This window comes from Mesocricetus auratus, unplaced genomic scaffold (genome assembly GCF_017639785.1).
Source record: "Mesocricetus auratus isolate SY011 unplaced genomic scaffold, BCM_Maur_2.0 Super-Scaffold_100003, whole genome shotgun sequence".
NCBI lineage: Eukaryota > Metazoa > Chordata > Mammalia > Rodentia > Cricetidae > Mesocricetus > Mesocricetus auratus.
This window is the reverse complement of record NW_024429188.1, coordinates 117,971,868-117,997,529: the sequence shown is the minus strand read 5'-3', so window position 1 is coordinate 117,997,529 and position 25,662 is coordinate 117,971,868. Positions and strand designations below refer to the sequence as shown.

Here is a 25,662-nt window from a genome sequence, read left to right as displayed (position 1 = left end):
TAGAACCAAGCAATTTTGCTTTGTGATCCTGTATGCAAAGCTTCTTCCCTGTCATACCCAAAGCTCCAGAACAGTTCCCACAGATATGTGCTTTCAGGCTAATGAGCAAGATCAAGGTAGTCTAACATGAGGTGGATTGGAACATAGAGGGCTCTTTCACACTCTTTTCTTGAGGATCCACTCACAAGAATCCCCAATCTTTAAAGATCAACAAACATAACCATCACATGAAATGTGTGCAGGCCAAAGGCTTCAGTGATCTCTCAATGTCAAGGCCATCAAAGGGTAGACTTATTCTTTTTCATTCTGTGCTTGCTTCACTCATATGACTATGGAGATCCATCCCCTCCCCAAAAATCTGGCCTCTATTGTTGGAAGCTACCCTCAGAGATATCACTATGCATAAGAAGATGATTCTGGGTTTCTTTCTAGTCAGAACCTATGCTCTAAGCTCTCCATTTCTACAGCTACATACCTACTTGACATCTCCATGGGTGTGCCCTGAATCTCATTCAGATGCAATCAAGCCCTTGACTGACAGCTGCCCACCATGTCCTCAAACCAATATCTACTTAATTCAGCTGTTTCCAGCTCCTCAGTTTTCCTCATCTCCTCCTTCAGTCCACTGCTCATGCAAACACTCAGGCTCTCCTTTTGCACCTGATAGAAGTGGAGTGTGAGCCTTGACCAGGGGCCAGGCAGGTCCACAGAACTCCTATATATCAAGGACAAGAGAGCTTGGCAAGGGGATTAAAAACTTTGAGGAAGGTCCTATTGTCCTGAGTGACTCTAAGTCTCTGTTTTCCCGGCTGCTCTATCTATAAATAGAGCGGAAGAGGTACATGTTTGTGTCAATCTATAGTGTGGAAATCCAGTGTGGAAAAAGACACCCTGCCACCTATTGGACACCCTTGAACCTGGGAATAGTTAATAGAGCAGCTTCCAGAAAGGGGGCAGCTACCTCAGGTCGCACAGGATCCTCGATGCCCACGACAGCTATGCAGGTAAGGTCACCCACCACCTCATTCTCGTTTTCCCAGTTGGGCTCCTGGATCGCAGAGAAGTCCCTGTACGCAATGCAGATAGTACGGAGGCCATCACAAGCCATAGGCTCAATGATCTTCTTCACCATGTCATCCCGGTCCCGAGGACGGAATCCTCGGAGTTCACCGTTGCTGTTTAAGATGTTGGTACACCTGTCAGGGGAGGGATGGTAGGGCGAGGTAGAGATAGGGAGTGATTAAGAGGAAACAGTGCCAGTCACACTGGATTATGATAGTACATTAACCAATCACATTATAAAGAACAGAAGATGCAGATGTGCACAGACAGTGGAGAAGGTCATGTGACCATATGCAAGAAATTGGAGTGATACAGCTGCCTGATAGCATCAGAATTTGTGAAAGGCAAGCAAAAATCCTCCCTTCCCACTCTCAGGGAGAGCACAGCTTGGCCCACACCTCAACTTTGGATTTCTGGCCACCAGAAATGTGAGATAATAAATTTATGTTGCTGTGCAGGTGTGTGTGTGTGTGTGTGTGTGTGTGTACGTCAAAAGTCATAACTAGGGTTCCCCTGTCACTGTCCACCCTGTTGTTATTTGTTTGTTTTAAAGACAGGGTCTCTGGTGCTGGTGGCACACACCTTTAATCCCAGCACTCAGGAGGCAGAGGCAGGTGGATCTCTGTGAGTTTGAGACCAGCCTGTTCTACAAGAGCTAGTTCCAGGACAGCCTCCAAAGCCACAGAAAAACCCTGTCTCAAAAAAACAAAAAACAAAACAAAACAAAGACAGGGTCTCTTAATGGCCTAGAGCTTGCCAAGAGAGCCCCAAGGATCAGCCTATCTCTGCTCTGCCTCCCCAGGTTTGGAATTACTATTACCTCATCCAGTTTTTTACATGGATTCTGGGGATCAGACTCAGGCCCTTGTGTTTTTGAGACAAGAATTTTATCAACTCAGTTATCTCATCAACCTAAGATTGCTGTTATCTTCAGTCATCAGGTTTGGGGCCATTTGTTACAGCAACCTGTGAAAACTCACATACTGATTGGCTAAGAGACCCAGGTGAGAGGTGGCAGCCTGAGGCTTATTGTATTTTTCCTACAGACACTATAGGACAAGGGTGGGTGTGGAATGTAGGTGAGATCCAAACAATGGCAGCCCTCTGGAACAATGGAGCAAAAACAACACATGGCAGCATCAGCTTCAGTCCTAGCTCTGTCAGGCTGGAAGCTTCACAAGGGATAGGCCTAGGAAAGTCAGCTACAGAAAAGTTGTGTTTGAACTGAATGGGGCCTCATCTATCAGGTCCCACAAGGAGACTGATAAAGCTGACTGTTGAGGTTGGGGGTTGATTTTTTTCCAAGGCCCTTGAGGATAGATGGCAAGAGCCATGTGGGTGAGGCAGAGGAGTTTAGGAAAAGAAAAGGCCAAGACCAAGGGGAAGTCCAGGATGAGAAGGGATAGGGGGAGCAGAGATGCTCAGGGGCAAGGCTTCATGGTCCTTCCCTCCTTTAGGTTTTGTATAGCTTAATTGAGATACAATTCACAAACCATATAATTCACCAATTTAACCTGTACAATTCGACAATTTTTAGTATATCTTTAGATACATACAACTATCTCCACAGTCAGTGTTAGAATATTTTCATCACCTCTGAAAGAAACCCCACTTCAGATATAGTGGCACACACCTGTTGTCCCTGAACTTGAGAAGCTAAGGCAGGAGGACTGCAAATTCCAAGCTAGCTTGGGATACAGAGTGGAGAGTTTGTTTCAAAAAACAAACCAAATGGGGACTGGTGAGATGGCTCAGAGGATCAAGGTGCTTGATGCCTGCCTGATGACCTGAGTTCAATCCTGGGGACCCACATAATAGAGGAAAAGAACAGTCTCCTACGGGTTGTCCCTTAACTTCCACTTGTGTGTACATATGCATGTTTGTGTGACATATACATGAATTCACACAAACAATAAAAATAAAATAGAAGCTAGAGAGATAGTTCGGCAGTTAAGAGCACTGGGTACTCTTCTAGAGGACAAAGGTTTGATTCCCAGCAACCACATAATTACCTGTAACTCAAGTTCTAGGGTAATCTAATGCCTCCCTCTGGCGGTCACTGCATGCATGTGGTACACAGCCACACATACAGGCAAAAACTCACACACATTACAAAAACTCAGGACTGGAAAGATGGCTCAGTTGTTAAGAATAGTAGCTGTTCTTCCAGAGGACCCTAGATGGATTTCCAGCTCTCACATGGTTGCTCTTAGCGGTTGTAACCCCAGTTTCAGGGGATCCAATGCCCTCTTCTGGTCTCTATGGGAACAGCACACACTTGGTACATGGACATACATTCAGGCAAACCATCCATACACATGATTCAACAATAATTTAAGAGTGTAAGAACCAATGATAACCAAGTAAACCCAAAGCAACCACACATAAACATCAACAGCAGAAGCAGACACATTGGATTTCATCATGATTCAAAAAATATCTGTGCATCCACAGATACTATCAGGAGAGTGAAAACAGCAAATTACACGTCTCATGAGGATTTAGTAGTAGTCAGTATATATTTAAAATACGTAACAAAAGAGAGCCAAACTCTCTAGTATGTTCTTCTGAATGTTTTCGATATACCAAGGAATACAACATTTGGGTCACATGTCACTGTCATGTTTAACTTCTTGAGAAACTGCAAAAAACAAAAGTATTTTCCAAAATGAAATCATGTGTGTGTGTGTGTGTGTGTGTGTGTATGAATGTGTTTGTGTCAGTATGTGCATGTGGAAGCCAAAGATCACTTTGTATTTCTTCCTCAATTACTTTCCACCTTATTTCTTTGGACAGGGTTTTTCACTGAACCTGGAGCTCATTCATTTGGCTAGAATGGCTGGAAAATGAAATCCAGTTATGTGTGTGTCTTTCTCCCCCCACTACCACTTCCCCTTCCCTTCTCTTCATGGACCAAGGTACAAATCCAACTTTTACAAGAATACTGATTTTCTTAGCTTTCGCTTTTTTCAGGACAGGGTTTCTCTGTGTAACAGCCTGGGCTGTCTTGGCACTCGCTTTGTAGACCATACTGGCTTCATAACTCAGAAATCCAACTGCCCCTACCTCCCAAGTGCTGGGATTAAAGGCGTGCTCCACCACCACCTTGATGGAATGTTGGTTTTTTTGTTTGATGAGGCAGGCACTCTAAGTCACCTTCCCAGCAATGACAGTAATACCGTTTTACATTGCCACCAGCAACATAGAAATATTCTAATACCTTCTCATTCTTACTGGTATTTAAAAAATGTAAATTGAAATTACTAGGGGATCCTATTTTCTACCCAAGAGACCCTATTTTCCAACCAGTAGAATGGCAACAGCAACAACAATAGAGAAAACCTAGAATGTTGTAAGCAGAGATTAACAGGTAATTTTGGTTCGAACTCAGAGAACTAGAATGCTGATAGGGATGCAAACAGTAGAGCCCATGCTTGTGAAGTTTCAGATGAGAACAAGGACAATATTGAGAATTGGACTAGAGACCATTTTTACTATGCTTTGGAAAAGATCTTGTCTACATTTTGACCATGCACTCACACTCATTGTGAGATTGAATGTACAGGTGATAGACTAATTAATCTGGCAGAGGAAATTTCAAGCATCCTAGCATTCAGTCTGTGACATACGTATTATTGGCTGTTTTTAACATAATTTAATGTGATCAGAGCAAGAAGGAAGAGAGGACTGGTGAGACAGTTCAGCAGGCAAAAGCATTTGCCTTCAAGTGTGATGAGCTAACTCTAGGACCCACATTATGGGAGGAGAGAACCAACTCCCACATTTGTCTCCACACATGTGTGCACGCGCGCGCGCACACACACACACACACACGCACACACAGAGTAAACAAACAAATAAATGTAAATAGATGTAAATTTAAAAGTTTCTTTTTAAAGAAGACTTGCAGTTTTGGCCAGAGAAGATGTGCTATGAAGGTCCAGCCAAGGAGGATGTTGTTGAAGTGATAGTGTCATTTTAAAAGGTCAAGCATTGCACTGATACTATAAGAATGATGTCTGGAGAGACTCTCAGAAATTAGCAAGGCCACAGCCACTACAGTTCAGGCATGTATAAATACAAGTTGATTTTAAAGATTTTTCTAGAGCAGAGTATTTTGAGAGGACAGCTCCAGGATGCCCTGCTTGTCCTAATCGGTGCGATGAACTGTGAATTGTTTCCCTGGGATTGTCCCTACTTATTCATCCAGAAGGGACTCAGAAGTCACTACAGCCATGGCTCAAGTGGGCCCAAATGTAGCTCAAGCTAGTGGGTGGCCTTGGTGTCCTCCATGTGGTGATTTGCAGATGTTCAGAATGCTTCCACCTAGATTTTAAAGGGAAACTTGGGTAGCCAGGAAATAGATGTATCATTGTATCAGGATTCCTCTAGGTAGTGCACACAGCTGTGAGGGTGAAACTGAAGCTACAGTATAGATTGTAGGAAGTTAGAGATGCTCAGCCTATGTAACTCCTGATGAGGAACACTACAGGAAGCCAGCTCAAGGGACAGAGGCAAGACCAGAAAGGTAGGACTGTCTAAGCCCTTTGTAGCTCACATCATGTCACCTCATGGCTCAGATGCCATTGAACATGGAACTACATGATTTAATGTTATGCTGGTTTTCTGACTTGCTCTGGTTCAATCAGCACTCACTGTGCTTCCATTCCTGCCTTTTGGAATGGGAATATTTACTCTCTGCCTTTATATGTTAAAAATACATAACTTGTTTTTGAATTTTATAGGGACTCAGTACTAAGTGTGACCAAGACTTTGAACTTGTACTTTTGGAACAGTTAAGACACTGAGGAATCTTGGGAGTGGACTTAGTGCATTTTGCATTGTGAGATGGGCATGAGCCTTTGGGGGACAGGGATAGAATGTTACAATGAATCTATAATGTCCTCCAAAAGGCCTATATGTTAAATGTTTGGTCTCCACTTTCATGCTGTTGTGAGGTGGTACAACCTTTAAGAGGGGGCATTTTAGGGAAATTTTAGGTTAAGGGGGACATGCTGTCATAGGTCTATAGGCAGTGGGGGCAACTGACCTGTGACTGAAACATTTAAAATTATAAGTCTAAATAAATCTTTTATGAGTTGATTTTTCTCCTTTTTTGGTGGTGGTGGTGGGTGGAAGAACCTCCCGGTGTTGCTCAGGTTGGCCTCAAACTCCTAGATTCAAGACATCCTTCTGTCTCATCATTTACTGCAGTTAGGACAAGAGGTGTGTATCATTGTGCTCATCTCAAGTATTCTAGTAACAGAAAGATGACTGACACAGTGTATACCTCAAAGGGTTGAGAATGTGTACTCAAACTCATACCTGCACTTGAATGACCATAGCATTATTGACAAGAGTCCAAATGTAGAAACAATCTGGGTTGTTCAGCCATCAAATGGGAGTGGAGTTCTGATAAAGGAACTTTGAGGACATTATGAACTATGATGGAAACTAGACACAAATACTACAAAGTACAGAATTCCATTTTTATGAAATCTCCAGAATAGTTCAAGGACAGGCCAAAAGTTGCCAGAGGTAGAAAGGGGGTAGGAAAATCCCCTTATTGGGACATGGGGTTTCTTTTGTGGGTGATGAAAATCTTTTGGAGTTCCATAGTGGTGATGGCTGCAAACATTAGGAATATACTTAATGCAACTGAACTGTATACTTTAAAGTGGCTAACATGGTCAATTTTATGTTAGGTCTACTTTATCACAAAAATAAAACAAAAATTGCTGTGTACTTTAGCTAGCCTTCAGCCACCCGGTCCCTGGCTCCTTCTTGTTATCCACTCACTTTTTGAGCAGGATCTCTGAGGCTCCCTTGCTGAAGAGGCGGAAGCCACCATCAGGCATGCGGATAACTGTGCTCATGGACTTGCGGACAGAGTTGAAGGTGTACACTTTGTAAAGTTTATCTTCTGGAATCTGCTCCCGTACAGATTGGAAGTCTTGTTTCAGGTCCAGGATAAAGCCCAACAGAGCACACTCCGTTTTGTTGCCCACTTGGCGTGGGAGAGCGCCTTCCTTCTCTGGAGGCTGTAAGCAAGGACAGTCAGCTTGGCATCAGGGCCCAGAGTACCCTCTGTTCCATCCCCAATGCCAAGGTTCCCATTTGGCTTTGGCTTTGGTCATCATGTAGCTAGGGGGAAGTGGCATGGAGCAGAGTGAGGACACCTATGTTGACTACACAGGTCACGCCATGCCTGCAAAGTGACCCTTTACAGGTAGTTTCCCATACTTGGAAAAGGTTTCTAGAACCTGCTTATCCCACCCAGCAGCAAGACTACTCTGTCATGCCAGTGACAGGGAGAAAGACAACCAGCATTCTAAGGGTTCCTCTCAAAAGTTCTTTGGTTTTCTTGTTTTATTGAGATGGTATCTGTCACTGGCCTGAAGCCCCTGATATCTGCCTGTCTCTGTTTCCCCAGTGCCGGAAGTACAAGGAGGCTGCTTCCCAGTTTTTTTTACATGGGTTCTGATGAGTGAACTCAAGACTTCATGTTTGTAAGGCAAGCCCTTTATTGACTGTGCTATCTCTTTAACCATTGTTTTTGATTTTCCGTTGTGGAATAATCTTTTTGTACACTGTGAAAATGTGTTACTCTGATTGGTTTAATAAAAAGCTGAATGGCCAATAGCTAGGCAGGATTTTTGAGACAGAGAGAATGCTGGGAAGAAGAAGGCAGAGATGCCATGAGACACAGTGCAAGCAGGATGGGCAGTATGGAGATGAGGTAATAAAGCCACAAGGCAAAAAGTAAATTAATAGAAATTGGTTAATTTAAGTTATTAGAACCAGTTAGAAACAAGCCTAAGCTATCGGCCAAACTTTCATAATTAATAAAAAGTCTCTATGTCATTATTGGGGAGCTGACAGTCCCTACAAAAAGGTCCATCTACACCTTTACCCCTGCTCTGTGTTTCTTTTTATAGTACAATGGGGAAACCATTTTTGGGCAAACCTCATGTATACTAGACAAATTCATTACCAATGTCAATCAGTTACTTTCTCATCAGTCCAAAATTTGTAAGTGAGCCTAGTGTGCTCCTCAGGGCAATCCATGCCATGCCACCAGCCGTAACCCCTTCTCTCAATTGCCCTCTTAGCCCTACTCACTAGTATTTTGGTGGTGTAGGCACTGTTGATGGAGATGGCATGGACCAGAAGGTCAAGGTTCTTGGGGGTCAGGGCACTGGGAGCTGGAATTTCTTTGTAGTGGGTGTCTCCTAGGTAGGACTGGACCACGGTCATGCGGTTGGTGGTGAGTGTGCCGGTCTTGTCAGAACAGATGGCCGTAGCATTGCCCATGGTCTCACAGGCATCCAGGTGGCGTACTAGGTTGTTGTCCTTCATCATTTTCTGTAAAGGGCAAAGATGGAGTCGGGGGTGCTTAGCTCATAAGGATAAAGGCAATGTGAGTGACACTAACCATACATTTGGTGACTTTGGTCATCTTTGGGCTGGGTGGCAATCAAACTGAGTGAGTATGTATGTAAGATGCAAGGGCTGCTATCAGATGGAGAATGGCTGAGCTTCCAAGAAGCTACTCTCTGCATGGCTGACTTGGAAACTATCTGCCAGAGCTCCCTCGTCAATTGCTTGCTAGCTCCTTTTACTGTGTCCAAGGGATGGGCGGGCTCAGTGGGATTCTCTGTTAGGATGTATTAGCAAAGCTCACCTTAGCTAGTACCCTTCTCTCTTAGCATCTACAGCCTTCCTTAGTCCCCACTACACCTAAGGTGCTTGATGACATCCCACTCTAGTTTTATGGTCTGTGTGATGGAATTAATTGCAAGTGGTAGTATTATTACCTTGACAGAGTAAGCCAAGGAGATAGTGACAGCAAGAGGCAGGCCCTCAGGGACAGCTACAACCAACACAGTGACTCCGATAATGAAGAACTTCACAAAGTACTGCACATAGACAGGTGTGCATTCTGCCAGCCACACCCGGCCATCCACGACGAAGGTCTCAATCACAAAGTAGAGGACCAGGATGATAACAGTGATGGCAGACATCACTAATCCTGTTAGGCCACGATGGAGACGGGGCCACAAGAGGTGAGAGGAGAAAAGAAAGGAAGAAAAGTTGAGGACAATGTAGCCATTGCTGGCCTGAGCCCAGCCAGGGCCTTTGCAAGGGGTTGATGGATTTGGGTCATCTTTGGGGATAAACAGCTTAAGGGATGACTCCATGGAGTGAGAGGTCCTAGGGTAGCCTTTGCTCCAGTTTCTCAGGACAATGTGGGGTAAAGACCAGAAAGTTAAGGGCAAGAAACACACTTCTATGAGAGACTAATTATCCTCATATTTTGGGGATCTGATCAGCAGGCTCTCAGTAAAGGCTGCCTCTTGACTATGGTGTGGCCACAAACCTTGCATCACAGGTCTACTAGGTAATATATGACTGTGTGGCTTAGGCCTTATTGGGGTGGAGGGTGCTAAGTCAGGACTTGACAGTCATGCTTGGCTCTGGCCTGCACCTTTGGCTCTACAGTATATGCCACATACTTCTAGAATACTATCCATCTGTCTGTACATGAATTTGCCTACGGCCAGGACAATATTTTGTCCTTTGCATTCACAGCATCTGGAACTGATACTATTTCCAGGAGCCCAGCGTATTCCAGGCTCCTGGCCTGTTGTCTCTGGCTGAACATACCTGCTTTCCCAATCTGCACAGCCAGTTTTGTGAGCTTCCCTTGCAGAACTGACTTCTCCTTCTTGGGTATGTTGGCTTTCTTCTTTTCTCGCTCCTCCATTTCCCCACCCTCAGCACTCTTCAGGGGTTGCATTTCCATAGCAACAGCCCCATCTTGCTTCTTAGCTGTACACAGAGGAAACCCTTGGATGAAGTTAGGGCCTAGCAGAGGTAAAGGGGCTACAGAAGGCTCATAAGGAAAGACATGTCTCATCATATAGGGTTCAATGGAGCACTTTCAATTTCAAGTTTAATTTTTTTGAGACAGGGTTTCTCTGTATTACTTTGGAGGCTGTCCTGGAACTCACTCTGTAGACCAGGCTGGCCTCGAACTCACAGAGATCCACCTGCCTCTGCCTCCCAAGAGTTGGGATTAAAGGCATGCGCCACCAACACCTGCCTCAAATTTAATTTCAAGGGAATCTGTAGGCTTCTGTTGCATCCTAAGCCCAGGCCCTGAGGTAGGCAGGCAGTTGCAGCATTGTCCTAGGTGGGACACAGAGATGGTTCTTTTGTGGGAAGGGTGGATACACACTAGCACAAGGAACTTGTGCACAGACAAGGTGACCAGGCCAGTAATGCCCTAAATCTCAGTACCTGAGAGAAGTCCTGTGGTTGGTCCAAGGAACGTTCTGGAACCAAGATCTGACTCATTTGCCCATAGATATCCAAGTCACCTCTACTTTCTCCTCAAGGACACTAAGGAGCCCTAGTGTATGCTCCTCTCAGCCCAGACATCCATGCTCAGCTTGCACCCTTCCACAGGCTCTGTGAACAAGCCTGTTCTGTCCCTCCTACTAATTCCCTATCTCCTTCTTGGATCAGGTGGCTCCCCTCACTCCTTCTTTTTAGGCCCCTCAGTTTTCATTCTTGCTGCCTTTGTGGTGGTGCCATGGATGCCTCATCTCCATCTTTGCTAAGCTTTGCAAAGTCCTTGGGCTTGGGGATCTCCAGCTACACTGTCAAAAGTAATCATGCCCACCTGCTTCCTCCACCCTTCCTAAGAAAGGGGCTGCCTAACATAGCAGTTGTGGGGGTGTCCCCCAGTTTGTCTTTTTCTTTTCTGCATCCCTTCATCTCACCTGGCAGTCCAAAGCCACTTACCATAGTTCCTTTCTCCTAGCAACCTTGAGGACATGCCAGACCCTATCTAGCTGGGTCATTCTAGCTTTGAGTCCCTACTTACTGTTATCCCATCAAGCAAGGGCTCTAGCCAACAGGATTCCTCCTGTCCCCAAATCCATAGAAACCTCAGTTATCTTCCAGGTTCTAGCTGACTCCACTTACCTGGGAAATTCACAGGGCTGGCACATAGGGAATTTGGTAAGTTACCCTCTCTATGCCTCAGTTTCCTTCAGGGTGTCCATGGGTAATTCTCATACATGGACAAGTTCAAGCCAGGCTGATGGCTTTGGCACTGTCCAGCTATTTTCCAGGTGGCTTGTCTGGGCTTCAGAAAACCAGTGTCTGGTGGAAACTGGAGCATCCTCCAATGGTGTCCCCCTTTACTGCTGAGCTAGGCTGGGACATTGGGGCCCACTTACCTGTCTCTAGGTGCTGCTTCTTCCCTGGCAGCAGGTGGTCCCTCCCCATTCCTCCCTCTCCCTCCTCCCCACAAGCTCCTCAGCTGCCCTGAGCCATGCACACACATTACCTCTGGTTTGGTTACTGTCCATCGCCCCATCCTGCTGCTTGCCTACAATGGAAGAGGAATGACAGACACGGAGAGACTTGAGAACACCCATGTGGTCATGACATACATAGACACACAGGAGAGTAGGAAGAGCTTGGGCACATATAGAGGTTTGTAGTTATATGGGATAGAAGAGGGAAAGGAGGGGCCTGATTGCTGGTAGCCATGGCCATACCTATGGAGGGGTCGTCTTGATGTCTTATACTTTCCAGGAGCAAGCTGCCAGTACCTCCCAGCACATGTTCACTACATACACTCTGGGCTTCCTGAGCCAAGCCCCTACTCAGTGTTTCCCACAGGGCCTTGACCTCAGCTCTACAGTGAGTCTCTAAAGCCAGTCCTGAATCAAGTGAAGTAGCTGTTGACAGTTTTTGGAAGGCCTTATGCCTTAAGGAATGCCCTTTCCTTACATGTCCCAAAAGGAGGTAACTCGTAAGCCATGAACCAAACCAACCCCTTTCTCTGAGGCCACTACTAGGAGGTGTGTGTCCTTCAAAGGGTTAAGGGCTCTGTTTCATGGACCCATTGGGCACATTGAAACTGTGGGTTCAGAGGAAGTCTAAGTGTTAGGTCCCTAGCATCACTAGGGAGAAGGTGCAAAGACTGGACTCCAGGTAGTCCTGTCTGAAACCTCAGGTTGGGTACAGCCCACAGGTGAAAGTTAGAGGAGTTTAACTGGGGGCCACATCTTTACTGGTCCTCATTTAGGGAGAATCTGCCAGCTCAGAATTAGTTTCCACCTAGTAGCTCATGTCACTGGGGCATCAAAGGATAGACAGGGTGTTAGATAGCTTCTAGGCAATAGGACCACAGTCTGGGGTTCCAAGAATGAGAGAGACACCTCCAGCCATAAGTACAGCATGTATTGGACCCTCTCTTCTCAGGGCTCCTGTGTGGGTTGGTGGTAGTTTAGAGGTGAAAGAGATTTCTCTTTCTTTTTAGTATGTATGTATGTATGTATGTATGTATGTATGTATGTATGTATGTATGCATGTATTTGTGTGTGTGTGTGTGTGTCTGTGTCTGTGTCTCTTTTATTTTTGTGCATGTTTCCAGGTCGATGGAGGCCAGGAAAGGACATTAGGGCCTCTGGAGCTGGACTTATAGGGGGCTGTGAGCTTCCCAATATGGGGATTGGGAAGCAGAGTGAGCAACACTAGAAGAGGTAGCCTGGAATAAAGCAAAGCACAGGAGGGGAGGGAGTGACTCTGGAAGAAAAGGGTATATAGGAGTCATGATAAGAGGCAGGAATAGAAGGTAAGGGTGGCAGGTGGACATGGAGCAGCTTCAGAGCATGCTCAATGGGTTGACAGAACCACAGGAGTAAGTGAGACAGTAGAAGATGACCCCCACACTGGACAGGATAGATGCTGTTCCCCGGAGCCTCTCAGGATACTTCTCCAGGAAGTAGGCACACTCTAATTCTCTAAATCTCACAACCTAGCGGTTTTGGAGAAGTTCAAGCAGTCTGTCTGGGAAGGTTTGGATGAAGAATGTCAAATTCAATGAGGAGGGAGGGTCCTAGAGCCAATATGTGAAGAATATCTAAGGGATAGAGTAGGAGGCCAGGATCTTGGAAAGGAGCTACCAGGAACACCAGGAAAGTGCAGGTGATGGCAGTTCAAGAGAGAGACCATTGGCTTCAAGGGGAGGTAGTGGGATTTCCTAGAGGTCCTTATGTGGAAAGGGCTTTCTGTGAACCAAGCAGAACCAAGAGGGCACTAGGCAAGGCCATCTAGCCTGGGAATTCAAGTTAAGCTCATCTGAGGTCCAGAGCCTACTTATCGTTTGTCTGTGTATTCCTGGAGCATACATTAAAGTTGTGGGCTAACACTGGGAGGAGTTCAGTGGAGATTGGGGACTTGGTGCAGGTGGTGACAGAAGGCCTGCCAACAGCAGGAAGGTGCCCATACAAGGAAGCACAGGACCAGACTGCCAGGGAACAACGATAATGGAAGCTTCTCAGTTTATCATAGTCTTGCCAGCTCATGTCTCTAGGTCCCCAGGGACAGGGGACCTAAAGGTCAGGGCAACTAACTTGTCCTTCCTCATGCTGGTCTGTCCCTGTATAGTATAAAACTGATTGTTTTGCTTCTAGGTCTTCTAAGATGGATAGACATGCAGGTCTTCTAAGATGGATAGACATGCATCTGGAAATGTCTTCTCCCTACTCACCTGGGGCTGTGGAAAATAACTGATTGCTCACCAGAGCTATGGTCTGTGCCTGAGTCACAGAGGAGCAGGGCCTGGTAAATAGAAGCTCTATAACTCACAGTTTTGAGTGCCATGGCTGGAGGGGGCAGTGTAGTAGCTTTCTGCTAGGGACCCAGGGCCATAAGGAAGCTGGACTCTCTAAAATCCTCTGGTTCTATGCATTACTGTCCCAAGGGACAGGGCTACACTTGCTAGAGAGCCTACCTGGCTCCACCCCATCCAGAATCCTCTGTCCCTGGCTGTCATTTTGAGTCCTATCCCTATCTGCTCAGGAGACTTCCACTTTGGACTTTGTGGATGCCCCCCCCCCGCAATTTTCCCTGTGGAAGTCCAGGATTGGTCGGTAGGCAGATGAAGAAGCAAGAACAGTAACATAGAAGGAAACTTTTCCATCATCTCTGGACACTGGAATCATGACTGCTGTACCTTTTTTGTCTTTCTTCTCCTCCTCCTCTCCACCAGCTCCAAGCAATGTAAAGATGATGCCTGTCTGGGAGTTCACACCAACAGCTGTTACCACCATTCTTCCAGAACCTTCCATGACATGAGTGCCTGGCATAGAAACAGAGTCTATATGTGGAGGGAGCACAATATTGACCCCAGAAAGCCCTTCTCTTGGGGTGTCCCATCCACGATATCAAAGGTCCTCTTGAGCAGGTTAAGGCCCATTTCTTTGTCCTGTGGCTGGAGCCACACCACCAGGTCTCCAGTGACTTGTTCTGGTGTGGCAATGGGTAGAATTCTCAGACTCCCCAAAAAGAGGGACTATTTAGGGAGACCCTCGTTAAGGTAAGTCCAGCAGGATGGCTTGGCTGGGGATTCTGAGCCAGGCTTTCAAGGTGAACTTACATTGGGCTGGTTGAGAAGATGATCCTTACCTGAGAGCAACATAGGATCTTTGTCTGCTGATTTGCGCACATGGTCCGACTCGCCAGTCAGGGAGCTTTCGTCAATCTTGAGGTCATTGCCTTGGATGAGCACACCATCAGCAGGCAGAAGGTCTCCTATATGCCATCCCAGGCGAGAACCAGAGGCTGTGGGTTCATGGGACCTCCCCACCCTGACCTCCTCCCGCCTTTCCCAGAGAAGGTTCTGTTTTTCAGCTTCTTCCTTTGAGGGGGATAATCCACATCTAACCATGTTGTCCAATTCTCCAAGAACAGGGGCATCACTTGTATCTTACAGTAGTAGAAGACCATTTCATAGGCTGAGGTCAGCCTGCTTCCTGTGGGCACTGTTGTGTCTCAAACTACTTTTCTGACCCTAATCACAACCCCTGTGCTCCAATCTCAGGCCCCTGTGGGTGAAAACACAAACAACTGGGGAAACAGTCTGAGCTGGGGAGGTTCCTCTGGCTCAACCTTCTCAAAAATGGTATTCAGAGTTTTTCTTGGTAGGGTAGATGAAGATGGGCACACTTACCGTATTTGACCTGGGCAATGTCCCCCACCACCAGTGCTGCCACTGGGACCTGGAGGAGCTGCCCATTTCGGATGACAGTAAACTTCTGCTCCTGTTCAATACGGCTCTGAAGACCTCGGAACTGCTTTTCCTTGCTCCAGTCATTGAAGGCTGTGACCAGCACGACACAGATGACAGAGAGTAGGATGGCAGCCCCCTCGATCCAGCCAGCTTCGGCCTCTCCCTCATCCTCTGCCCCACCAGACACATTCCCGCAGGCTGTGTCCAAGGATGAAGGAGAACATAAAGGAAGGAGAGGTGAAGTTATGGGAGCCAAGAGCTGGGACCCCTCCTTCTAACCCAGATCTTCGCCCCTCACCTTCACTTTCCTCTCCAGGTGGTGCATAGAAGGAGAGGCCCAGGGAGACAATGGCAGCCACCTCAAGGATGATGAGAGTCACGTCCTGCAGGGCTTCCCACACCAGCTGCAGGAAGGTCTTGGGCTGCTTGGGGGGGATGAAGTTCTGCCCATAGATCTGCCTGCGTTTCTCCAAGTCATTGGTGTTGTCTGCCAGGCCTACACAGCGTCACAGAAAAGTGGCAGAAGCACAAAAGAAGGTGGTACAGGTTAACCCTTGGTACCATAAGTATCCCTGACTAAGCTGCTGTTGCTGCTGCAAGAATGGTCCTTGTGGCTCTCTGACTAAAGCTTACCTCTCTGGAACTCTGGAGTGGCTGCTTAGAGAAGGTAGAGTGGTACATGCCTTTGTGCAGACCCAGAACTAAGCATAGGGGACCAAGCACAGCCCTTACAGGGAGTACCCGGTCTGAGGAAGGAATGGTAGCCCAGGAAAGGGGGTTATCAATTTCCTGATGCACTTATAAGACACTAGTTCTAGGGAAGGAGGCCTTGGAACTGAGGATGTCTCAATTGCTGAAACACTAGCCCACACCATGCACCTTCCATGTTTGCTGTCACTTTCATGTCCAAGCTGCCTTCGAGGGATTCTTGCAGGGAATTGATAACACCAAACACAAGAAAGTATATCAAGGACACTGTGTGGCCAAGTGTAGCTGAGGCAGGAGCAGATCAGAGCACCCAATGGCTCCCTAGGTTGTGGGTGGGTAGGGAGGTGAACCAATATCTAAGTGGCTTCAGTGGATTTGTGGGGAGGTTACCAATCAAGGGAATTCAGGTAATATTAGCCAAGTTTCACTCAAGCGACAAATAATTGGCTAGGGTCCTCATCAAAGGGATCAGACAAATGGTGTGTCTCCTAACACCTAGATTCCATGTTTCTCTCAGAGTTCTGGTCACTAGGCTCCACACAGACCTGAAAGATGTATTCAGGATACTGGCACCTTGAAAGTGAGGCAGCCTCCGGACCTTGGTCACCCCACCATATGGCCTACTGTATCCAAAGACATGCAGGATTACCCAGCGTAACCTATACAAGGGGCAAGGTACAGGAGAATCAGACTAGGGATATGAGTGTGTCCAGAAGCATAGCTGATGAGGAAGATAGAGCAATGCCTTCTGAAGATGGATGGAGGCCTACTTTCTCATGTCCAGATACCTACATAAGGAGACTGTTTTATGAAGAGAAGGCAGGGGGAGGGGCCTCAGGAAGTCCTGCAGGGAAGCAAAGGCAGAGGTCTGTGGTGTCTCACAGCTAGATGTAGCTTGGGAAGTGATCCTCTAGGTTGTGCAGGGAGGCTATTCCACAGTGAGGAAGGAGGAACTCTGTTTACCAGCTCCAGAGGAGGCTGCTGAGTCTGGAGTTTAAAAGGACCAGCACCAAGAAAGGACAACAGAGTTCCACAGAGGCTGAGCTACCATGACACAGAGTTGAAGAGAGAATGACCCAAGGTCTGGTGCCCATAGTGCCCAGGAAGTGTCCAGACAGATGGGTCCCCTATACCTAACACTTCTTAGAGCTTGGCTTTGGGGCCAAACATAAGCTGTGGGCTGGGGACTGCATGAACATGGTGGCTTCTACCCAGAGCTACTCTGCAAAACTCAGTGGTCAGCCTCGTCAGGAGCCCCATGGTCTGCTTTGGTCTCACAATGACTCCTCATTCAATTCAATTCTGTCACTTGTCATCTCTGAGGATGAGAAATAGGGATGGCTGAGGCTAAGGAGACTGTCCATGGTTCATGCACAGAACAAGGAGAGGGAAGGGAATTTCCAGCACAGGCCCCCTCAGTCCTAACACGAGACCCTTCAAGCAGTGCAGGGTCCAGGGGCAGGGAAGGCCTTAACTCATGACTGCAGAAACCTGGAGGTAACCTCCATATAGATCTCAGGCAAGTGAGAAATCGCCACACCTTTATCCTTGGCTGGCAAACTTCTCTGCAGGCTGATCCTCCTCAGGTTCACCCAGGACTCCAGCGCTATACCCCAAATGGACCAGCTCCATGCTGACACCCAGTGGATGGAGGGCAGCTAGAAGCTCCCACCAGAATCATTGGCATGTCTTCTACCACCTGCTGAAGGAGCTGAGTAGTGAGCAAAAGGGCCATCCAGTCCATGGAGCATGCACAACAGGCAGGATTTAGAAAGGCTTGTAAGACTAAGCCTCAGATTGTTCACCAATAAGGAAGTACTGACAGTGGGCCTTCTGCAGAGGAGCAGGGTGGAGCTCGAATGAAGCGGAAGGACTGACAACAGCAAAAGTTGCAAGCAGCACAGCCTTGGCACGTCCACACCACCTAGCCACATGGTGTCCTTCCCACCCAGAAGGGATGCAGCTGTCCCTGCCTTTCTCTCCCTGGCCTCATTGAGCCTGGGCTGGGCTGGCAGCTCAGATTTCTGCTGGGGCCAAAGACCTCTTTCTGAAGGCTCACAGCTTTCCCAGTAGGGTGTCTGGGAGACCTCAGCCTCTGTGGTAGCAGTGGTGGGGGTAGGGACCAAGCCGAGGAGGCCCAGGTTTTCTTCTAGATTGAGCCTTTCCTCCTTAAACTTCAGGAGCTATGAGAGATGCAACATTTCAATGGGTGAAGCAGAACTCTGAGCTCCTAGACACTTGGAGTCCACATTGCCCTTGGGGAAGTGACCCATTCTAGCTTCTAGAAAGTTTGAGTTCCATGGCACCATGTGATTCTGCTTCCTGACTATCCCACTTCACATGCCCAGATTGTTCCCAAGGTCAGTGAGGCCCTTAGTCCCTTTCCTCCAGGATCTCACTCCCTTCTCCTCCTCTGCCTCGCCCTTGGCCTTGGATCGTCCTTGCTACTGCAGCAATGCTCCCCCATATCCTTTCCCTGACACTGGAAGTTGCCTTTAGATTGACACTGAAGCTTTGGCCTTTCTGTAGGGTTGGGGGTCCCAACAGTTGCTACAATTGCTATGGTACCATTGTTTGTGTGTGTGGTAGAGAAGGCAGCTGTGGCCCCTCTAGTTCTAAGCATGTCTAACCTAGCAGGTTTAAGACATGGGGACAGAGGCTGGGTGGTTGGCATGGACACAGATGGGCTGTTTGCCCAGAGCAGAGGCCAGATGCCATCATAATTGGATTAGGACCACATTGTGTTGGCTCTCAGCTAATCTGCCTCCTTCTTTTGCCTGCCTGTGGAGAGCAGACAAGATGGGCAGGGTGCAGAGCCCCCTAACCAGTCTACCCTGATGTTCCTCACCAGCAGGTAGGCCCTTCTCCAGGATGGGTTCTGGAATCCTTCTGGATCTCTAAAGAGGCTGGGAGATTAGTGAATTGGTGCAGTAACTACATAAGTCCTACCCACCATATCACATACCTACCTGGCCCCCTTGTCCTCTGTCAATCCCTTCTGGATACCAGAGGATTAGCATGGGGCCAGAAGCACAGTTAAGTCTGCCCCTTCCACTAAGAAGGCCTGCTGAGGAGCCTGCCTGCTCAAGGCTTGCTGCACTGAGTAACTGGGGGAGTGAGAAACACCTGCTCCTGGCCCCAGACAAGTGGACCTTAAGAGTCTAGGGGAAGGGCTGGTCCCTGGGCTGCCATGGGGACCTAGGGTCTCAAGGGCCTGTCAGAGGTTGAGCCACCCACCTGGACACTTGCCCTTCTCCATGTCCACCCCATTTACAGGAACCAGATGAGCTTTGAAGCTCTGTGGCAGAATCGGGCAGGTTCCCAGGGGCCTTGACATTTTAAATATTTAACAAGGCCTGACAGGCAGAGGGAAGAGCTGCCAGCCGAAGCCCATCTGCTTCCTTTGATCTGGGAGACGCCAGAGCCCTTGTGGCTAAATGGCCCTCTACCCCAGCCTTCTCAGAGGCCCCAAGTCCTCAGGGGGCTGGGTGGACAAGGAGGAGGACGGAAAGAGATCCTTTGGCATGAAGCCCAGCCATCTGCCCTGACAGAATGCTGCTTCAGGCTGGTTACGTGTATGTTGTAGGCAGGCTGAATAGGCTATCCATGGGTTCAACAGCTCTATAGCTCAGTTCAGGAAGATCTAGATGACCCAGGGAGGACACCATACCTGGAGTTCTTAACCTGGCCCATGGACCTGCCTTCTTCTATTTCTAATGTTCCCTTGGGCCCATGCACCACTTCCAATGAACAGATGATGCTTTCTTCAACCCACTTGGGGCAAGGCTAGAGTAAGAGCATCTGGTGTGCCCTAGAGGCTCTGAATGGGGGAGAGGGCAGAACAAGGAGGCTTGAGGCGATGAACACAAGTGTTGCAACCAAAGGACTAAATTAGAAAGAAGAATGGGCAAGACCTGGTGATGAGTGGAATGGGGAGCCAGGGATCAGGAGGAACCCAGGTGGTGGCTGGGACTTGCAGGACTGGGTGGGCCAAAAATGCCACCACTGAGATGGGCAGTTGATAAAATCAATCATCACTGGCTGGGAAGGAGGCCTGGCATCAGGTTGGGATAGTTCCAGCAATCCTGCCATGCCAGTGTCAGATGAGCCAGAAAAGGTTCCAGCTCTTGAAATCTGGGGATAGATTTGGCTCGTTGGTGATCCAGTCTCACAGCAGACCCCAGCATCAGGGAGTTGAGGACCCAAGATGGTAGTCAGACCTCTAGTCTAGATCTTCTAGAGGATTCTTGCCATGTTTCTTCTCTACAGGCTGACTTGCACTTTCTCGAGCTTTATCTCCCTGAGACAGCCTGTGGCTGCTGCCACTTATTTGTGTGTGTGTGTGTGTTCATATGTTCAAGACCAAAGGTCAGTGTCATGTCTTTCTCAGTTGCTCTCCACACCTAATTGTTTGTGACAGAGTCACTGAAATTAGAGTTCACTGATTGGCTAGACTGGTTGATATACAAGCCTCACGGATTCTCCTATCTTTGCTTCCTTGGTGCTGCAATTACAGAAACACACTCCATGATCAGCTTTTTACATGGGTGCTGCAAAGTCAAATGCATGCCCTCATGTTTGCACAGCAAGCACTCAGCAATCGCCTCAGTCCCAATCATTGCCACTGGTTCAATGTGACTATTGGGCCCTACTTTTTGTCTGCTGTTCTCACAAGACTCAAATATCTCTGTGCCATCCTTATGTGACTCCTCCCTTCCCATAGAGAGGACTCCTGCACACTGCACGCCCCCCTTTTTCTGATTCCTCTTAACTGAGCCCAGGTTTATGCACATGAAGTCCAAATATATAGCCAGAGACAGTAGGAGACAGTCGACACTGCTCTGTTTCTTGAAAAGAAGTTCAGGATTTCCATTTGGACCCCCACCTTCAGTGGTTCTCATCTGCCCTTCCTTCTCTTTTCCTCTTTTACAGTGGAAAGTGACTGATCACAGGTGTGGAGGAGGGCTCAACTCACGCCCTCAGAATTTAGTTGCCCAGAGAATGACAATCTCCCCCTGCACAAAGTACCTTCTAGTCAACACCAAGTGACTGAGCAGAGGGTAACAATCAAAATCTGTTTCTGTGTCCTCCAAGGGTCAACTGGTCTTACCTCCACATTCAAGGCAGTTATAGTAGCAGCACCACAGAACCCCAAGTGTGTCCCAGGGGTAAGGCAGACCCTGAGTTCCTAGGATATCCCTTTCCCTGTCCAACCCGGTGGACTTACCCTCAGTAGGAGAGGTCTTCAGCCTCCTGCACAGCCCACTGACGTCTCCATAGGCTTCCTGAATCTTCTGCAGTGCCTCGGCACCTCGGAGCTCCATGAGGCTGCGTAGCTCTGCTAGTGTGCACCCAAAGCCACCCACATGGGGCACTTCCCGCTGTTGCTGGGGCTTGGGGTGGAACTCGATGGAACTGTTCGCCATGTCACCCATCTTGTCTGTCAGGCCTTCTCACAGGTGCAGCTTTGACTCAGTTGCAGCTAGGGACAGGTGGCCACCTACGATCCCAGTGCTGAGGTGAGGCAAGGTGGTGGTGGGAAAGAGGCTAAGTGTGAACACCTGGGGAGAAGGAGGCACGAAGAGGCCAAGGGACTGGTTCAGACAAAATGAAGGTCCATGGTTCTGGGAGTATTGTACCCATCTTCATTCAGTATACTCCATGACTAACAAATGCCAAATTGACCTCCCAGGTTTCACCTGCTAGACCAGCCCCACTAGTCATGAGCCCAGAGCTAGAGGGTTTGTTAGGTGGGGTAGCAGGGAGTGGTGAGACCCCTTCTGCCACCAGCACCAGCCAGCTCTCACTGCCTCTTCTCTAAATCACTTGAAACCCCATATCGAAGTAAGGCAATACATTTGGGGTCACCAGTAGCTGCTCTTGTTTCATATGCACAAGAGTCAGTGCCCACAACCAGCTTCTTGCTTGACCCTCACACCTTATTTCCTATTCTTGCCCGAGCAAGACTTGCCCAGTGCCACTGCCATGTTTTACATCCCCAGAAGTCCTCAGTGGCTCAGGCCTGGGCAGTGAAGGGCTCTAGGGGATAGACTGAGACATGGAAAGGGACAGCTGCACTACTTGTCAAGATTGAGTGTGCAGAGTGTTTCTACAACCATCAGGGTACTTGGGGTGGGAGGAGGCCTAGTGGCAGAAAAAAGAGGATGAGGGAGGGAAGGAGGTAAAGAGGACTGGACAGGTAAGAGAGGGTAAGGATAAGGGGAGTCAAAACAGAGGTACTGGGATAGTACACACAGGGAAAGTCCAAAGCAACCACAAGTTACTAGTGAGTCTGATGACAATTGAACTAAGATGTTCCTCTCTGAAAACATCCAGCCTGGTGTGGTGGCACATGACTTTAATCCTAGCACTCGGGAGGCAGAGGCAGGTGGATCTCTGTGAGTTGGAGGCCAGCCTGGTCTACAGAGCTAGTTCCAGGAGAGCCAGAACTATTACACAGAGAACCCTGTCTTGAAAAAAACCCCAAACCCCAAACAAACAAACAAAACCCATCCAGATCACTACCAGGTCATAGCACCTTCCCCTTTCATAGGGCGTCTTGAGTCTATCACCTTTCCATCCTTTGCACAAGTCTATTATCTTTCTATCCTCACCTAAGGAACTATTGCCTCTTGTAATTGACATCTGCAGCCTTCGTGGGGTCTGACAATGGGGTCATTCTCCTATTGGACCTGTCCTTCTCCTGCATTTGTCCTCCTAAAACTGAATTATTCTCAGAGTACAAGGCTTTGGCCTTTGTATCAGCAAACAACCCTCCTGGAAACATGCTTGTCTGGACCGGACCTTTTATTTTTGGGCAAAAATCTCCTGGCTCAGCTCCTGGCTCAGAACAGTCCTCTCAAAAATCAGAACTCAGGCATCCAACTACGTTTCTGATCTAGACCCACCCATGCAAAATCAATAACTTACAGCCTAGAAAAAGGAAAAAAAGCCCTCATGTAGCTAAAATAGTGGTCATCTCCATGGCTTTTACTCTCAGGAGGGTCCAGTGGGTTAGATTCTTTGAACCCTATGGGGTGCCATGAGGTGAGAATATCATGTCTGGAGGAAGAGCAGAGGCATTGGATGAGGGGTGGGGCAATGAAATATTCCCACACATGCTCCAAACATAGAGGCTTCAGCTGTCAAGAAAAAGTATGTGTGCCTATCTGTAAGGTCTGATGGACAGGATTGGGGGCACTTATAAAATACCCATCCCAATTGGTCACCATTTCACAATTTGGGTACCAGAGTGTTAACTGTTTCTTCACTCTCTACATGGACCAGCTTTCACTTCTGGAACTTCCCCATCTTCTCTCAATCCTGTGTACCAGTTTTCCCAGTTGGTTATCTAAAAAACATTTCTTGGGCATCTATTACATGGTAGGTACTGACTTTTTGTGCTAGAGGTTGACAAAACTAAACCACTAGCTTTTCTCTGTGTGGCTAAGCTATAGAAACAAGGTTTGGTTCAGAGACCCAAAGTCCTGGGATTTCAGGAAGGACAAAGGGAAGAAAAGACTGGGGGAGGGGCAAGGGACTGTGGCCCTTCTGCTTAATAGAGCAGCAGCATCTGGAAGCACGGGTTGGGGATGGCAGGGGCAAGCAGTAGGCCCACAGGAAACTGGTTAGAATGTACTCCTTCCACTGGTGCTCTGTGAATTCGCCATTCCAACCACCTAGAAGGGTGTGACAAATATCACTCTCTTGTCACTGCAAGAAGTCAAGGCTTGATTAAGAGAAATGACAGAGTCAGAGGAACTTGAGACTGCTACCTCAAGATACCCATGTTAGTTTTCCACTGATAACTGCCTTCCCCAATCCCTATCCCAAGTGACCTTGGCTTAGGATGTTGTCCTGACTACTTGAGGGTGTCCCTCCTCCCCTTTTCTCTCTGACCACAGCTCCATTGCTCCCAGAAGTCCCAGTGCATAAGCAGTTGGATTTGTTGTCAGGTTTGAGTTCTGTTCTCTACTTCTGCCACCCCCAGACTGCTGGCTGCTGGAGAAGATGAATAGGTCTGGTTTGTCAGGGTAGACACTGTCTTCAGTAGGCACCTCCCCCACCCATGAGTAAGCTTCTTGGGCCCTAGTCAGGCAAGGCTTTTAGGAAAGACCAGATCAACAGGGCTATACGTACCCAGGTATTGGCAAGTGACATGGGAGGGTCCTCATTGGCTCTCAGGCTCTTTTAGCCCTTGTGGAACGGTGGGCAGTACTTGTCTCAGGCTCTGGTGATCTCATAGACAAGGACTCAGTACTACATTCATTCACCCCATGCTTGAAGCCCCAGGGCTTCAGCCAAGAACCTGAATGTCCCAAACTGAGTTGCCTAAGGACTCCATAGGGACTCTCTGGGAAAGGGAAGCCAGATGAAGGATTTTATTCCTTGGAAGCCCATTAATCTTTTCAGCCATTCTGCCCACCTGGAAATAAGACGTCTCTTATGCTTGGGGTGAGCTCTGAGATGGATGCATGTTCTTTAGAATAGGTGCTTGTAGGTCACTACTACAGTCACCCAGACACAGGAGTCCTGGAGGAGATCAGGGCTTCCCTAATATTACCGAAGCATTTTTGTCACCCCCCTCCACCTCCCTGTCCATAACCTGTAGTGTAGAGCTACTCCTGGTTTTGCAATGCTGTCATCGCTGAAGATGGCTGAACCTTTGGTGCCTCATAGTTATGACCCTGAGTAGGTGGGTAAAGTGATTGGTTTGATGAGGTTATGCCGTGTTACCTCCCTGTACCCCAAGGGACTGCTGGAGCTCATAGCACCCCTGCTCCTGTGTGACTGTCTTGGAGTCAAGTTGCCCCCTCCACCTCAGTATCACCCAACACTCTGACTGCCAGTTGCGGCTAGCTCCCTTTCCCCCATTTCCCACTAAGTAAAGCTGACACCCTGTCTGTCAACAGAGAGATCTTCCCTACAGGCTAACAACTAGTGGCCATGCTGCCCTGAAATCCCCTTTCCTTGGTTTAGGCACCACCACTCCAGGAAACTCTTCCTATCATGATTGGTTCTGCCATACACTGTTTCAATCTCCAGGCCCAATTAAAGCACTTTCCAGCCCTTGGCCTGTTCCCCATGCCCCACACCAGTGGCCATCACTCACTCTACCAGAGACCATCTCTGAACTCCAACAACACATCCTTCTTTCTCATCACCACCTGCTGGCATCCAGTGGCTTCCATTAGTCACGGTTCCTGTGAAACATTCTCTAGAATGTATCTATGAGTTAGTTTTATAGTCATAATTAATTGCTGCTGAGCCCAAGATCCTGTGATCTATTCCTGCTTCCCAGAGCTGGGCACAGCCATGAACAGAAGTACCTTTACGTGTATCCCTAATTTTTGAGACACATTGTTGACCACTGACTTTCCAAAGTGCACTGAGTGATCTATCCCAGGGGGTGATGGGGCTGGAGAAATTAGTGAGTGGGGCTCTGGTCCACAGAGAAGGAACTTAGAGCTCTGGAAGGTATCAGCACTATCCTGGACAACATGAAGCCAATAGGGGTGAATACTCATACTTTCCTCGCCTTCATTCACTCCACAGGCCACAGTTGAGATAGAAGGCACCAGTTAATGGGAGATCCCCGAGTGACTCTTGCCTATTGTAGAGAGAAGAAGGGTTCATCCCCGGGTTGTCTGTAAACCTGGATGATGGCCTCCTCCAGTTTTAATCAGGACATCAGCCATCGCTGAAATGGCAAAGAACAGAAGTGACCAGCCCTATCAGTTGTGTAGGCCTGAAAGAATTTCCGGCCTGGGCTGACTGCCGAGAACAGCCTGTAGACA

General features: G+C 47.9%; 1 protein-coding gene across 7 annotated transcripts in view; it reads right to left on the bottom strand.

The window, feature by feature from the left end:
* Window positions 1-25,662, bottom strand: part of Atp2b3 (ATPase plasma membrane Ca2+ transporting 3) — a 70,373-nt gene that overhangs the window by 28,899 nt on the left and 15,812 nt on the right. For 5 of the 7 annotated variants that reach the window (XM_040744760.1, XM_013125887.3, XM_040744754.1 and 2 more), the window contains exons 2-12: window positions 21,093-21,426; window positions 15,456-15,653; window positions 15,098-15,355; window positions 14,554-14,679; window positions 14,102-14,227; window positions 11,423-11,464; window positions 9,730-9,894; window positions 8,880-9,094; window positions 8,185-8,427; window positions 6,862-7,103; window positions 962-1,196 (exon numbers count right to left, since the gene is read on the bottom strand). In XM_040744760.1, the coding sequence (XP_040600694.1) occupies window positions 962-1,196; window positions 6,862-7,103; window positions 8,185-8,427; window positions 8,880-9,094; window positions 9,730-9,894; window positions 11,423-11,464; window positions 14,102-14,227; window positions 14,554-14,679; window positions 15,098-15,355; window positions 15,456-15,653; window positions 21,093-21,300 (2,058 nt within the window). In that variant the 5' untranslated portion in view covers window positions 21,301-21,426. The remainder of the gene's footprint in view (window positions 1-961; window positions 1,197-6,861; window positions 7,104-8,184; window positions 8,428-8,879; window positions 9,095-9,729; window positions 9,895-11,422; window positions 11,465-14,101; window positions 14,228-14,553; window positions 14,680-15,097; window positions 15,356-15,455; window positions 15,654-21,092; window positions 21,427-25,662) is intronic. The other 2 variants (XM_040744757.1, XM_040744759.1) reach the window with 1 other exon arrangement.